Raw genomic sequence first — 16,231 nt, forward strand, 5'->3', positions numbered from 1 at the left:
TGTTGGGTTCTGACGTTGATTCAACCATTGAAATTTGGTCATTCTCCAACCAATATTCTACAACACAAATACAACATTGAGGCAACATAGTTTTTGGCAACCTTTAATCAATGTTGGGTTCTGACGTTGATTCAACCATTGAAATTTGGTCATTTTCCAACGAATATCGTACAACCCTAATATAACATTAAAACAACATGCTTTTTGATAACCTTTAATCAATGTCAGGCTGTAACATTGATTTCACCATCGAATTTTGGTCATTTCCCAACCAATATTCCACAACACAAATACAACGTCTTAACGCGGAGTCGAACCAGCGTTTTCTCAGCGGCTGGAGCTGCAAGCGCCCCCGCAGACAGCACGCTAAGAGGTGCATCTGCTGACGCCGCGCTAAGACACAGCCCCACTCGTGCTGAGCGCAGCACGCCCACGCAGCAACGAGCCTGCACTCAATCAATGATCTGCACATGTTGCGATCCACTACTTGGATCAGCACATATGGATTATACTTCCAGTTGTTGCATCACTGTTCTACACTCTTACTTCCTGTTTAGTCAGTCACCATGGTTCCTCATTGATCCCACCTGCTAATCACGGTTTCTGCACACCTGTCACTTTTTGATTACTCCCCTATTTAAGCCCATCCCTTTTCGTTATTCTTTCTGGGACTCTAATTTGCCTTCGAGCAACATTCACGACTGTCTACTACCCGTATGTATTTGCTCGCTAGCTCTTACGCTAAGCAACTCGATATTCCAGCTTTCATGCTGAATGTTTTTTTGTGTACTCTTTTGTGTGCTTCGTGCCAAGTATAGTTTTTGTATTTTCTTTTCCTAGCTTTCATGCTCGCGCCCTTGGTTTATTTTTGTCTGTTAGCTCCAGTGTTTTTGTTCATAGTCTGTTATTGGTAAGATTAATAAATCATTAAACTTACCGTTGCTGTGTTCATGCCGACGCATCCACGAAGGGACTAATTTGGCATCACTATGCCAACCAGTCGTAGCAGCACACCTGGCATTGATGAAAGGGAGAAGCATAAAGACCAGCTGACCCGAGAATCCTTTGCCAGAACGTCGCTAATCTTCCCAGTACGCATTACGTCTGGTATTCCCTAACCTGTGCTTTGCCCTTTTGCTCTCTCCGTGTCTCCCTTTCATGTCCCTTGTGTCTTCCGCAGTGACTCCCCTGTCGTCCGTGATCATACCGGATTCCTGATTGCCTTCGTCGATCCACGACCTCCCTGCTCGGACCCAGACCAAGCTGCCTCACTCCTGCCCCCGACCTCTTGCCTGCTCACGAACCACCTCTTCGCCTTGCCCCTGTGGATTCAACGAAAGATACAACCAACACTCCCAGACAACAAACCCTGGTAACATTTACACTATTAATATTACACAGTCTACACTCGTTCACTTAGAGTAGCATACACACGCCATGTAATCATCAAATGTTTAAATCAGGGATCTCAAACACGCGGCCCGCGAGACGTTATTTTGGGGCCCGCACCTTGATGTGAAAATTTAATCTTGGTGCGGCCCGTGAGTTTTACATGATTGGCGCTTTACAGCGTCATACTTTTATACCCTCGATTTTTCCAGCAGGCTCCCAATGTCAGTGCCCCTCCAGGGATAATCATTCTCTTGAATTTCACCTTAACAACAATATTAAGAGGGCACTGCGAAGGCACTGCCCTAAGCGTCCTCTTCAACCTGTACTAACAGCGTGACAGCCCAGCCACATGTTATAGCCGGTATAAACAAGACATACTTATTCAACAGCCATACAGGTCACACTGAGGGTGGCTTTACAAACAACTTACACACTGTTACAAATATGTGCCACACTGTGAACCCACACCAAACAAGAATGACAAACACATTTTGGGAGAACATCCGCATCGTAACACAACATAAACACAACAGAACAAATACCCAGAATCCCATGCAGCCCCCAACCCTAACCCCACAATGATAAAGTTGTTTATACGGCCACCCTCAGTGTGACCTGTATAGTTGTTGAATAAGTATGTCTTGCAGTCACTTCCGTGGGTCTGCGGAACCCTCATACAATATGTGACTGGGTCGGCACACTGTTTTATACGGTCGAAAAGCGGATTAGACGGTAGTTCATAGAGAACACCAAAGGCAGAGCCATCATAACACGGGTGAAAAACCGGGGTGGGGGGGTGATTACCCCGGTAGATGGACGGGAGGAGCACTGATATTAGGGTGTTTCCCAGAAAAGTCGCCAGAGTCGGCAAGTATGTTGCTAGGGCGGGAAAGCCATTCAAAGAAGGCGAATTCATTAAAAAGTGCATGTTGGATTTTATTAAGAAAACTTTTCTTGCGGCCCAGCCTCACCCAGTTTCTGCATCCAGTGGCCCCCAGGTAAATTGAGTTTGAGACCCCTGGTTTAAATAAACCTTGTGAACCGCAGTTGTGCCCTGGTTGTCGCCTCCTTCCCGCCTCTGTACACAACGTTGAAACAGCATGCTTTTTGACAAATTTTAATCAATGTTGGGTTCTGACGCTGATTCAACCGTTGAAATTTGGTCATTTCCCAACCAGCAATGTGGATCCAATGTACAGATTCAACCCCTTTGCAACGTTGTTTCAGTTTTAAAGGACATGTATGTATAATCAATGTGGCACCAAATGTCTCCGGGTAACAAGAAGCTTTGAGAAGGCGGGATGTAGCGAGTGAAACACTTTGGTAAGTTGGTGCCCTCTCTGCATGTGCGTAAACCTTGCAAATAGCCCCCGTGCATTCATCCACCCATGTTGGGGGTCCCCTCCAAGGTTTCTCATTGTCACCCCATGGAGTTTTTCCTTGCCCTGATGTGGGATCTGAGCCCAGGATGTCATTGTGGCTTGTGCAGCCCTTTGAGACACTCGTGATATTGTCACGCCTATGGATCATGTTTTGTTTTGGTCATGTTCGGTTTTGTTTTTTGTTCCTATTTTGCACTTCCTGGTTTGTTTTCGTTGCCATGACGACTCATTAGTTTTCACCTGTCTCACGTTTTGGCACTCGCTCACCTGTTTTCAATGATTATGTCACTACTATTTAAGCCATTCTGTTTCACGCCATCGATCACTTGCTATGCACCTTCTATGCCTTCCATGCTCCTTGTCTTTTTCCAAGTAAGTTTTTGTTATTCATGCCATTGTGCAAGTGTTTTGTTTCGTGTTTATAGTTATAGCCTCTGTGCAAGTCTTTTGTTTCATAGCCCAGTTTTTGCACTTCCGCCCTCGTGCACGCTTTTTGTTTATTCCTTTTTTAGTGTTAAAATACCTTCACCGTTTCCACTCCATTCGCTTCGCACCTCGGGAAAACCACCCAAGTCCTAATTTGACATATATAAGTAAACATTGATTGTTTGATTAGGATAGCGGAAACGGGGATCGAACCTGGAACCCTCAAGTTGCTGACACGGCCACGCTACAAAGCGAGCTATATTGCCCCATCTCACATATGAGAGGACAATGTGATGTTTTAGTTCACCATCTTGAATCTGTGCATCATCAGTGAATGTATGTGTTGTGTTTGTGTGTGCGCGAATGTGCTTGTGTTGTGTGAGCGTTTGTGTGACGTTTTGTGTGTGTAACGTTCGTTTGTGCGTGTGTGTGCTTGTGCGTTTATCTGGTGTTTGTGTGTGTTAATGTGCTTGTGTTGTGTGTGTGTGTGTATGTGTTCGTGCTTGTGCGTTTATCTGGTGTTTGCGTGTGCGCGTGTGTTTGTGAACGTTCGTATGTCTGTGTGTGTGAGTGAATGTGCTTGTGTGTGCGCGTGTGTGTTTATGTGTGTGTGTGCATCGTGTTTGTGCGTGTGTGTGTGCGTGTATGTCTGCTTGTGCGTTTATCTGGTGTTTGTGTGGGCGTGTGTGTGTGCATATGTTTATGAATGTGTGTGTTTGTATGTCCGTGTGTGTGCGAGTGTGTGCGCGTTTGAGTGTGCGTGAATGTGTGTGTGTTTGTTGTGTTTGTGTGGAGTTGTCTATGTGTGTGCGTGAGTGTGAATCGTGTTTGTGCGTATGTTGTGATTGCGTGCGTGTGTTTATGTGTGTGCGCGTTATTGTGCGTATGCTTGTGTGTGTGTTGTGTGGGTCGTGTGCTTGTGTAAGTGTGTGCGTGATAGGGCGCGTGTTATGTGTGCGTGCGTGTGTGAGCGCTGGTGCACGTGAATTTGTGTGTGTGTGTGTGTTTGTGTGCGTGAATGTGCGTTTGCTTGTGTGTTGCGTGCTTGTGTTGGTGTGTTTGTGTGGGTATCCATGAATGCGCGTTTGTAGTGTGTGTTTGTGTAATTGTGTGCGAGTGTGTGCGTGAATGCGCATGCGTTTGTGTGCGTGTGTAGTGAGTGCGCGTGGATGTTCGTGTGTTTGTGTGCGGGTGTAGTGTGTGTTTGGGTAAGTGTGTGCTTGAATGTGCTTGTGTGTGTGTGTTGCGTGCTTGTGTTAGTGCATGTTTGTGTGTGTGCGAGCGCGTGAATGCGTGTGCTTGAATGTGCGCGTGTAGCGTGTGTTTGTGTAAGTGTGTGCGTGTGTACGAGCGCGTGTGGGGGTCAAGTGTATGTGCGTGTATTTGTGTGCGCGTGTAGCGTGTTTTAGTGTAAGTGCGTGTGTTTGTGCGCGTGAATGTGCGTGTGCTTGTGTGTTGTGTAGGTGTGTGTTTCTGTGCATCTTTTGTGTGCGTGCGCGTGAATTTGCGTTTGACGTCTGTGAGCGCGTGTGTGGGTGCACCTGAATGTGCACGGTGTAAGTGTGTGCTTGTATTTGTGTAAGTGTGTGCACTTGCGTAAGTGTTTGTGTGTGCGTGAATGTGCGTATGTATGGAGATTGTTGAGGCGTGTGTTTGTGTGTGCGTCTGTTTTTGTGGATGCAAGTGCGCGAACGTGTGCGTGTTGCGTGTGTTTGTGTAAGCGTGTGGATGCGCGTGTGTTTAGTGTGTGAGAGCTCGTGCGTGGGTGCGCGTGTGTTTGCGTGTGCGTGTTAGCGTGTATATCGTGTGCTTGTGTAGGTGTGTGTTTGTGTGTGCGTGAATGTGCGCGTGTTACGCTTGTGTGTGTGAGAGTGCGCGTGAATGTGCGTTTGCTTGTGTAGAGTGTTTTTTGTGCGTGAATGTGTGTTTGCTTGTGTGTGTGTGTTGCGCGCGTGTGTGGGTGCGCGTGTATGCGCGTGCGCGTCACAGCCAATTGTTGCCAGGCTGCTGCGAGGTGGAGCTTCCTTTTCTTTTTTTTCTCCCCGGGCGGACGACACCGAGTCAGCAGCCGGCCAGCAGCGCTCCGCAGGCGGCAGAGAGGAGACAGTCGGGACGCGAGGAGACAGCCAGGAGGTAAAGAAGGCAGCCAGGAGGAAAATAAAGCAGAGGCAGGTTTTCTTCCAGCGGGAACATGAACACCAAGACGTCGCGCTTCCTCGTCCTCGGGCTTCTCGTCGCCGCTGTCACGGCCAAGACGCCCCGGCTCAAATTTGTAGTGCACGGTAAGCTTACAAATACATATAAATATGTGTGTATATATATAATTTTTTTAAATTATTTTTTGACTTTCTGGATCTTTTATCGATGCGATGCATGCTGGGTAAACTGCCAGATTTATGGCGGGAGGGGGGGAGGTGATGGTTAAAATGGCCCCTCCCCCCCTCGTTGCTGAGGCAGTCAATTAAAGGAAATGAGAGGAAGCTGCGTCCATTGTGAGAAGAACCACGTTTGATACACGCCCGCTTGTGTCACATAGTACCGGGGAGGGTGAGCTGCAATGCGGGAGAGAGGCGTCGCAAGGGCTGCGTGGAACACGTCGACCGGTGGTGGTGGTGGTGGTGGTTGGGGGGGTTGTGTGGAAAATTCCGAGCCCACTCATCATTATTTATTCCACTCACATATTTCACACCTCGCACATATGCAGCCAATGGAGGGGGGAGAGGGGCCCGGGGCTCTTATATGTAATTGTCCCCCCCACTCAATAGATGGATACATGGTACAAAACGTACAAGACAACAGCCATTGTCACAGCCATTGAGCGTTCCGGGTTCGATCCCCGCTTCCGTCATCCTCGTCACTGCCGTTGTGTCCTTGGGCAAGACGCTTTACCCCCACTTTGCTCCCCAATGCCTCCCACACTGGTTTAAATGTAACTTAGATATTGGGTTTCACCATGTAAAAACGCTTTGTTACGAGAGAAAAGCGCTATATAAATGTAATTCACTACGCACGCACTCACATATTATTGTACTTCTGACCTTCTTGAGACCTGAGAAAAATGCCTCCCTCTTTAGGACCAGCCATTCTAGATATATAAAGATGTGTATTCACAACATTAATAATATATACATACTATGCCAACATAAAAAAACAGACCTTTGTTGTGGAAAATTTGTGACATTTGGCTGGCATAGTGTTACGGTTGCGTTCTCTCAAGATGCAGCTCAAGCTCGGACACAGCATAAAGTAAGAAATGTATATTTATTTAAACTAAAAAACAGACCAAGAACAGAAAAACCTGCACGAGGCACAAAAAGGCAAAACCAACAGAACTATCATGGGAGTTAGAGAAAACCATAAGGGCTTAGCAAGGAAGCTAGCAAGTACAGAAATGGTTTCACCATGTAAAAGGGCTTTGAGTCACAAGAGAAAAGCGCTATATAAATGTAATTTACTACGCACACACTCATTGTACTTTTGACCATCTTGAGACCTGAGAAAAAAGCCTCCCTCTTTAGGACCAGCCTTTCTAGATGTATAAAGATGTATATTTACAACATTAATGATATATACATATTATGCAAATATGTTGGAAAAAAAGCTTGTTGTGAAAAAATGAGTTGGAATTTCACAAGAAAAAGGTCACAGTTTCACCAGACAAACGTAGAATTTTGGCTGTGACGGTTTGCTGGCATCGTGGTCATGCGGGTGCGTTCTCTCATTGATGCAGTCGGATTTGTACACAGCATGAAGATAAGAAATTATGATTTATTTACACTGAAAACAGACTAAGAACAGAAAATTTGCACTAGGCATAAACAGGCAAAACAAAGAACTAGCATGGGAGCTACAAAACAGGAAGCATAGCGCGGAAGATAGCAAGTACAAAAACAGTTTTTTACCAGAGTCGGGAATCTGCGTCGTCACTTATTGCATAGAATAAAAACTAGGAACCGAGGACGAGTCAACTGTAAAGGCACGCTTAAATAAGGAGAGTCATTACAAACAGGTGTGAGTCCTGAAACAAGAAGCAGGTGAAATTAATGCGTGACTATGGTAACTGAACAAACAGGAACTAAGGAAGTCAAACACTAGCAAGATGTGATACAAAATCAGAATATGACATGATCCGGGCAGCAGATCATGACATTGGCAGTGTTTTGATAAAAGTCATCATTTTACGCAACGCAAGTCAAAATGTGACAGGAAGAACTGAACATGTGTGCAATATTATGAAAAAGTTGGAATATTAATCAATTACAGTCGCAATTTTACAAGAAAAGCTTAAAATGTTGGCAATATAGTAATAAAAATCTGAATTTTTACTTGGCAAAATCTAATCTTACTCAAAAAGTTCGCTGTTTTACAACAACAAAAAAATTGGCAATATTGTGATAAAAGTCAGAATTTTATATACGACAAATGTTGTATACACAACAAAAGCCGTCATTTTACGCAACAAAAGTCAAAATGTTACAAGAAAAACTGTGTGCAATATTATGATAAAAGTTGGAATTTTACTCGGTAACAGTCGCAATTTTACAAGAAAAGCTTAACATTTTGGCTATTTTATGAAAATTGTTGTAATTTCACTCGACAAGTCACAAATTTAGAAGAAAACTTAAAAATGTTGGCAATGTTATAATAATAGTCAGAATTTTTACTTGGCAAAATCTATGACAAAAGTCATAATTTTACTAAAAAAAAATTCACTTTTTTTCAAGAACAACAAAAAAATGGGCAATATTGTGATACAAGTCAGAATTTTATATACAACAAATTTCACCATTTTGCATTAAAAATTAATAATTTTACATAAAAAGTAATAATTTTATGAGAAAATATTACAGAAACAGAGAGAATATGAGAAATTGTTCCCAATTTAAAAAAATAAAGTTCGACACATTCTGAGAAAAAGACTGCTTTTAGTTCATTATTAATTAATTTTTTTTTTTAATTTGTTGTTTGTAATTGTTTTTTAATCTCACACACGGTCTTATATTTCTGACCTTCTTGAAACCTGAGAAAAATGCCTCCCTCTTTTGGACCAGCTTTTCTCGATATATAAAGATGTGTATTTACAACATTAATAATATACACATACTATGCAAAAAATATATAAAAAGGTTTGTTGTGAAAAATGAGTTGGAATTTCGTAAGAAATTTTTCACAGTTTCACGAGACAAACGTGGAATTTTGGCAGTTATAATAAAAGTTGTCATTTTACTCAACACAAGTCAAAATGTGAGAAGAAAAACTGAACATTTGTGCAATACTATGAACAAAGTTGTAATTTTACTCAACAAGTCACAATTTTAGAGGAAAACCTAATGTTGGCAATATAATAATAATCAGAATTTTTACTTGGCAAAATCTATGATAAAAGTCATAATTTTACTACAAAATGTCACTGTTTTTCAAGAACAACAAAAAAATTGGCAATATTGTGATAAAAGTCAGAATTTTATGACAAATCTCACCATTGTGCATTAAAAATTAATAATTTTACATAAAGTAATAATTTTACAAGAAAATATTACAGAAACAGAGAGAATATGAGAAATTGTTCCCAATTTAAAAAAAACAAAATTCCACACATTCTGAGAAAAACACTGCTTTTAGTTCATTTAGATTTTTATTTATTTATTTGTTTGTAATTGTTTTTTAATCTCACACACATGGTCTTGTATTTCTGACCTTCTTGAGACCCGAGAAAAATAATAACATGTACATCCTATGCAAAAATATAAAAAAAGGTTTGTTGTGAAAAATGAGTTGGAATTTCACAAGAACATTTTCAGTTTCAGGAGACAAATGTAGAATTTTGGCAGTTATAATAAAAGTTGTCATTTTACTCAACGCAAGTTGAAATGTGACAAGAAAGACTGAACATTTGTGCAATATTATGAAAAAAGTTGGAATTTTACTCTAACAGTCGCAATTTTACAATAAAAGCTTAAAATTTTGGCAATTTTATGTAAAGTCGAAATTTTACTCGACAAGTCACAATTTTAGAAGAAAAGTTAAAAATGTTGGAAATGTTATAATAATAATAAAAAAATTTACTTGGCAAAATCTATGATAAAAGTCATAATTTTACAAAAAAAATGTCACTGTTTTTCAAGAACAAAAAAGTTGGCAATATTGTGATAAAAGTCAAAACTTTATATACGACAAATGTCACCATTTTGTATTAAAAAGTAATAATTTTACATAAAGTAAGAATTTTACGAGAAAATATTGCAATATTACAGAAACCGGAAGAATATGAAAAATTATTCCCAATTTTATAAGTAAAAAAGTCGACACATTGTGAGAAAAAGACTGCTTTTCGTTCATTTTTATTATTTTTTTTAATTTTTTGTTTGTATTTGTTTTTTAATCTTCATCATTTACTTCAAGTTATTACAGTATGTCTCTACATACATATTTATTTCATTTTTTAAATTAATTTTGGTCAAAGGGGCGCATTTAAATTTCTTACACACAGTTATTACATATGTTGACCAGAGGGGGAGCTCTTTTAAAAGCGACACACAGTCAATTTGAAAAATCCCTCCTTTTTGGGACCACCCACATTTTGATAGATGTCATCACCAGGGCTGCAAATGAGACATTCTCTATTAGATGCAATGGTTTTCAGTATTGGGGCAATGATTTATGTCCTAACTTGTTTACACCTCCTCATATGGAAGCTACTATTTCTTGTTGATGTCTAAAGAAGGGTAGACATACAAGAACACACACACTGCACACATCAAACCAATCAGATGGCCTCCCAGCAAGCCACCAATGGGAGTTCCTGGCATTGCCCTAATGTCGTCATTGTGTAAATTGCCCTCGCTTGGCCGCTCCGACCACTGAAGTGTGTAAAGGATATCACCACACGGGCTAAGGGACACTTCAGAAAACCACTGTCAGTAGCTACAGTATTTTGCTACATCTGTAAGTGCAAGTTAAAACTCTACAATGCAAAGCCAAAGCCATTTATCAACAACACCCAGGAATGCCGCTGGCTTCGCTGGGCCTGAGCTCATTAAGTAAAAAAATTACGTTTCTAAGTTTGAACATTAAGTATCTTGTCTTTGCATTATATTCAATTGAACATAAGTTGAAAAGGATTTCCAAATCATTGTAATCTGTTTTTATTTACGAATTACACAAGGTGCCAACTTGCCTGGTTTTGGGTTATGCACAATAAAACAACGAGGGAGGTGTTTGGATTTTTTTTTTTTGGCTCTATTGTTAGCCGACTTTTGAAAGGGTTTATTTATGATTTAGAAAGCATAAAAAAGAAAAACATAAGGACTGTGAATGATAGGCTAAATTAAAATGCAGTTCCCTTTAAAGTGGGAGAAGTTTAGCACTTATAATAATTTAATCTTTGTTGCAACATTTGATACAATTCAATTTTCAAATATATGCAATGTCATGCAGCACATTTTTTTTTCTGTTGTGTTTTTTGGGTCTTGCCACCCAACCCAGGGGGAAGGGTGACACGGCAGTGCGGCTGGATCAAAAGAGACGCTTCGCTGAACAAAAAGTTGCTTTATTACACGCGAGTGTCATTATACAGGTCTGCAGTACCCGGAGGAGCCGAACCACAGTCTTATATTCCTTTTTTCTCTGTCTGGGTGTGTGTTAAGTCAGGATAGTACAACCTGACCATGTAAGGAGATGTTCATGTGTAAGTGTTCGGGGAAGACAACAGATTCATACCATAACTTGTAGGTTGACGTTAAGATAAGCATGGAATCTCTCCTCCAGGATAGAGCTAGAACTTTTGCATTCCGAAGCCTGGTTTTATTGCTTCTTCTAATTCCAGTCCACATGCAAATGTCCACCTAAGGCTCCTTAATTCATTATGGGCTCAACCATTACTTAAACCTGGTGGTTCGCTTTCTCCAAGTGGAATATAAATAGTCACCTTATTTTGGAACATCAAGAGTTCATTAATTCATTTCACTGTCAAAATGGAAAGAATGAATACATGAAATGATGTGGTGGTCCAGGCGTGGTACCCGAGCCTTGTGTTTCACAACCTCTGCCTCACAGGCTTTTGTATAACCAATTCTATGCTTACCCACAGAACCGTCTCGATTCCACTTTGACAAGCCCGAGAACTACGTCAGCATGTACCACCAGGAGGGGAGCAACACTCTGTACGTGGGCGGGCAGGCCATGATCTACGTGCTCACCTTCGGCAACAGAGGCGTACATGACCTGCAGGTGCTCACTCCGTCTGTAGCTGACTGCCTTTGATTGACAGAGCAATATTGGTACGACCTCGAGAGTGAGAGTCATATTTATATGAGAGAGCCGAACAGTTCCAGCCATTTGTCAATCAAAAGGTGGACATTTTCCAAAAACATATTCACGCCTTGCTGTTGATGCAAAGTCTAAATATGATAAGACTGACGTGGGAAGTGGGGGTAGAAGCAATAGTTGGACTGATTGAATCCTCAGTTTTTAAGACTTTTAGAGTGAATACTAGGGATGTAACGGTACGTGTATTTGTATTGAACCGTTTCGTTTTGGTACTGGGGAGTTTCTAAGCTAAAGTCTTAACCAGCTGCTTTGCTTCTTCTGCCTATGTCTGAGCACCCAGCATTGTCCCACCCACACAACCATCTGTTTGGTTACATACAGTATGTAGCGGTAACAGCCAATCAGCAGTGCGTATTCAAAGCGGTAACAACCAATCAGCAATGTGTATTCAGAGCGCATGTAGTAAATGCTTCAGCGTCGAACAGATAGGTGTTTAGCAGGTGAGCATAAGGCAGCCTACTCTCCCCAAATGACAATAAACACCTCCCAGTCAACTACGACTAACATCACTATGAGCCGTTGACCTTCTAGAAACTTAAACCTCAGCTCGCTCGCAGTTCTGGCTTGAGGTGAAGGCTGATTAGCTTTTAGCTCATTTTGCGGTGTGTGTGTGTTTTACGGACAGAAAAGCTTTGAATGGCAGGGTCCCTGCTATCACATACTGACGAAAATATAACATTTACATAATTAAAATCAACTACAGGCTTCCCAAATGCTGTGATAAATGAAGCATGATGAGTTGACTTGAAACTGTTTGTTGCACATTTTACATGTAGAACAAAAGTTTTGTCATTATTTTTAATCTGAGCAACAATTTGAGGCAGTTTGATGTTGATTGACGTGGGCAGAATTATTATAGTGTTCCCTATATTAAAAGGATAAAGCCATTGTTTACAAATTTGGTAAATAAATAACCCAAAAATTTATATTTTGTTGATTTCTTACCGTACCGAAAATGAACCGAACTGTGACCTAAACCAAGGTACGTAATGAACCGAAATTTTTGTGTACCGTTACACCCATAGAGAATACTATTAAAAAATAATAAACACACCGTCAAATAAATTTCTCTCTAACTTGGCATAATCGTCTTTGGAAAAACTGCACTTGTAATGAATGGCAGTTGGTTGTGTTCCTAATAAAAGGGCCACAATGATTGCTGCTCGGTTCTAAACCTCAAAGATACATTTCTTCAAGATTTATTCAAGCCACATTTTGTGCTAGTGGAGAGAAACTGTGCCACCTACGTACTTAATGAGAGTTCATGTCCAAGCGGTGTGTAGGATGTACGGCACAGACACATTGTGGAGAAGCGCGGAGAGGCATCAAGGCGCTAAAAGTCTCACATAAGAAGGGCAGAAAAAGTGATGGGTCGCTGTTGGAGCTGCGGAGGCGTGACAGAACTAACCCCTTGCTTGGTCCTCCAACAGATCCCAGCACCGTCAGATCAGACCGCCATCGACACCTGCAAGGCCAAGGCGGCACCGCTCGAGGTAGAAGCTCACTGTCCACTAAGTGCATCTATTGCAACCTCGCCCTGTTTCCATCATCACCACCATGACCATCATCATCATCCATTCGGAGGTTTGTGCCACGTGCGGATTACTTGTAAAACCTTCCAAAATTACATATAAAAAAATACCCTAATGATGTAGAATTCTCAAAAGCAACAGCAGTAATCTAAACAGTCTCAAATTAACCACCTCCGCTAAGGAGATTTCTGTGTTATCTGCTGAGAATGTTATTATTCATTGTTGTTGACAATCCACACATTGACGCTGGGATATTGAGCTGTGTCCTGCTATTTGATCATTTGATTCAGGAGTTTAATTCCTCACAGTCGAATTTTCAAACATTTAATCCCCCACTTAACTCCGTGTACAGCAAGTCATCAAGGGGTGATAAATGAATTGCATTCATATTCCGCTTATCAGGGTCAGGTTGCCAACTTCCATCTCCACAGCTACTTCAAAGGTGGCTTTATTCAGAGCTCTACCCAAATGAGTCAGATCTGGCTTCTACTGCCACGGGTAAGATGTACCCCCTGGGCTACCCGCCGCATTCAGGCAGATGGGGCTCATCAACCTGGTAACACAGCCCATCTAGGAGAAGGAAATCTCCAAATTACCACTGCCTTGCGGTCAACCCACTCGAGGGTAAAGCTAAGGGAGTAAACCCCAACAGAAAATCAGGAGCCGGAGTCATTCCGACAACCACTGTGGCGTCGCTGGTGCCAAGCTGTGTCGACACTCGTCGCACCCTTGGATCCACCAGCAATGCGGAAGGGGGGGGGGGGGGGGGGGGGCTTGCTGCCTGGACAATAGCTTGCCCTTCATAGTTACATGCCCAGGCCGTGTAGATCCACTGGAGAAGTCACTCCAGCTTCACTTTAAAGGATGTACTCCATCGTCTCCCGAGACGGAAGGATGCAACTACTCGAATGACAGCGTCTCACCCGAAGCTGTATGTCTAAAGCAGAGACCCGCCACTCTATCGATACAAGTTATTTTGTCTGCTTGTACCCGCGACCTCTTTTACGTCACAATACAAAGCCCATGACCGTAGGTAAGAGTAGGAACATAGATCAACCGGTAAATCGAGGACTTTGTCTTCCGGCAACACCTCCCTCTTAATCATGACGGACTGAGTTCACATCACTGCAAACACTGCACCGATCTGCCTGTCGATATCAAGATACGTTGTCCGCCTGCGGGAAGAAAACCTTGAGGTACTTAAACACCTCCAGTTGGAGCCAGATCACATCACCAATTCAGAGATGGCACTCTAAATGTTTCCGGGCAAAAACCAACGACTCGGACCTGGAGGTGCTGATTCTTATCTCAGTTGCTTCACACTCTGCAACGAACTGAACCGGCAAAAGCTAAAGATCACGGCCAGATGAAGCCAGTAGGACCACATCATCTGCAAAATGCAGACAGCTAATCCTGCAGCCACAAAAGTGTATAGAAATTCTGTCTATAAAAGTTACTAACAGATTCGGTGACAAAGGGCAGCCCAGGCAGAGTCCAAACCTCACTCAAAACAAATCCGACTTACTTCTGAGACCGATCATAAATAGCATGGGTCACTATGCCTTTGTTAAACTGTACCAAACACATTCACGTACTCCGGGTGTGGCTGCCACAAAGCGCTTCAAAGATTACAGAACCCCACGTTCATACAGTAACTGTGTCCCCCCCAAAAGCTTTGCTGGCTGGCGCAGTCCTAAGCTGGCATCTGACGTCTGTTTCTGCTTCCGCCCTGTCCGATACCACCCCATGCCTTATCTATGCCCACAATCAGTTAATTTGCTTTACTGATATCACTATTACTATTTCATATGCCTTGTGACAGTTCATGGAGGAATGACATGTTTCGTTAATTTTATTTTATTCCCAGCTAAGCACAAGGTATTTGTGGCTGGCAATAATTGAATTTATGGATGGATCTTTGTGGCCAGTAAAAAAATATAAATAACATATTGTGCACGGAAAATTCGTTTTTTAAAGAGTGAGATATAAGTCCTGATTACAGTTTCGGCTGTCACTTCAGCATTCCTCGGAGCAGTCGATGCTTCCTGATGTCTGATAACCGCTGGCCTCCTATATCTTTTACTCCATGAAGTAAAAATTTCTGCTCACAAGAATCTTTCACTAGTAGTTTTGGGAGGATGTTTCGACATGGGGGACTTGCGCTTGTTGGGAAACACCACTGTCAGCTCACAATTACGCTACATACTTATCGTCGGCTAAACCCAGCCGTCAGCACTGATGGGATTCACCGGGGATTGGAGCGAAGCACTGCTTAGTTCAAGGCGTGTAAAGGTAGTTATCCTTCCGGAAACTTTGCGACGACTTTTACTTCCTCTATTTAGTCAAGTTTGGTGTCTTCTTTGCGTTGTACCAGAGCCAAGGACCTCACTAAACTGTCCAATCTCTACCAAGTTATCAGAGTGGTTTAGAGATTTTTATCGAGGGAAGGTAGCGGGTAATCGCTCAAAGGCGACGTCCTTACCGCCCTCATTGACATTGTTAGGGCATGTGGGTCTCTCCAAGCCTGCGGGTCTGTCTCTATTGCGGGGAAGGGACCCGCTATACAGACCGGTGTGGCGGTGCCGACTCGCTTGGTTTCGGAAACCAAGTGAGACCAACGAGACCGAGACGAACCGTCTTGCATCGGCTTCCCGCCGGTTCGGTGTTTAGCTGACCTCAAAATGCGGAAAAAGTGTTTCCATTGTGCTTTTGCCAAACATTTCAATATCGAAACGTCTCAGGAACCACCTCATGAGAGCGCAAAAATGTTTTAGCAATATTTGAGAGTTTTTTTCTAATTATGGGTGTTTCCATTACCAGTTTCTTATTGCGACATTTAGGTTTTGCGCATTTCTGGGGGTAATGGAAATGCAGCTATGTAAACATCCAAAAGGCCCTTTACAATGTGGGAATATTACAAATGCCTCACTTAAAGCCTCTCGGAAGCTGTAATATTGAGTTTCATCTGGTGCTGATCAAATTTAAAGCAATGTAAAAATGTCTTCATGACTCAAAAGTATCCTAATCTTCCATAGGAGGGAAAATATCAAAGCTTCGGACAGTTTTTTCTTTTAACGTAATCATAAACGACACAAAAACGCTGCATTTAGGACAGGGACAGTGCAGAAGTATGTCATTTTGACTTAGGTAAACATCCATCTATCCAACGTG

General features: G+C 42.2%; 1 protein-coding gene across 2 annotated transcripts in view; it reads left to right on the top strand.

Moving 5' to 3' along the window:
• The first annotated feature begins 4,186 nt into the window (after nucleotides 1–4,186).
• si:ch211-113g11.6 (uncharacterized protein LOC559008 homolog) overlaps nucleotides 4,187–16,231 on the top strand; it is a 50,710-nt gene continuing 38,665 nt past the window's right edge. The window contains exons 1-3 of one of the 2 annotated variants that reach the window (XM_061915377.1): nucleotides 4,187–5,482; nucleotides 11,290–11,429; nucleotides 12,959–13,021. In XM_061915377.1, the coding sequence (XP_061771361.1) occupies nucleotides 5,392–5,482; nucleotides 11,290–11,429; nucleotides 12,959–13,021 (294 nt within the window). In that variant the 5' untranslated portion in view covers nucleotides 4,187–5,391. Of the gene's footprint in view, nucleotides 5,483–11,289; nucleotides 11,430–12,958; nucleotides 13,113–16,231 lie in introns of those variants that run through there. The other variant, XM_061915378.1, reaches the window with a different exon arrangement.

This window comes from Nerophis ophidion, linkage group LG11 (assembly GCF_033978795.1).
Source record: "Nerophis ophidion isolate RoL-2023_Sa linkage group LG11, RoL_Noph_v1.0, whole genome shotgun sequence".
NCBI classification, from domain to species: domain Eukaryota; kingdom Metazoa; phylum Chordata; class Actinopteri; order Syngnathiformes; family Syngnathidae; genus Nerophis; species Nerophis ophidion.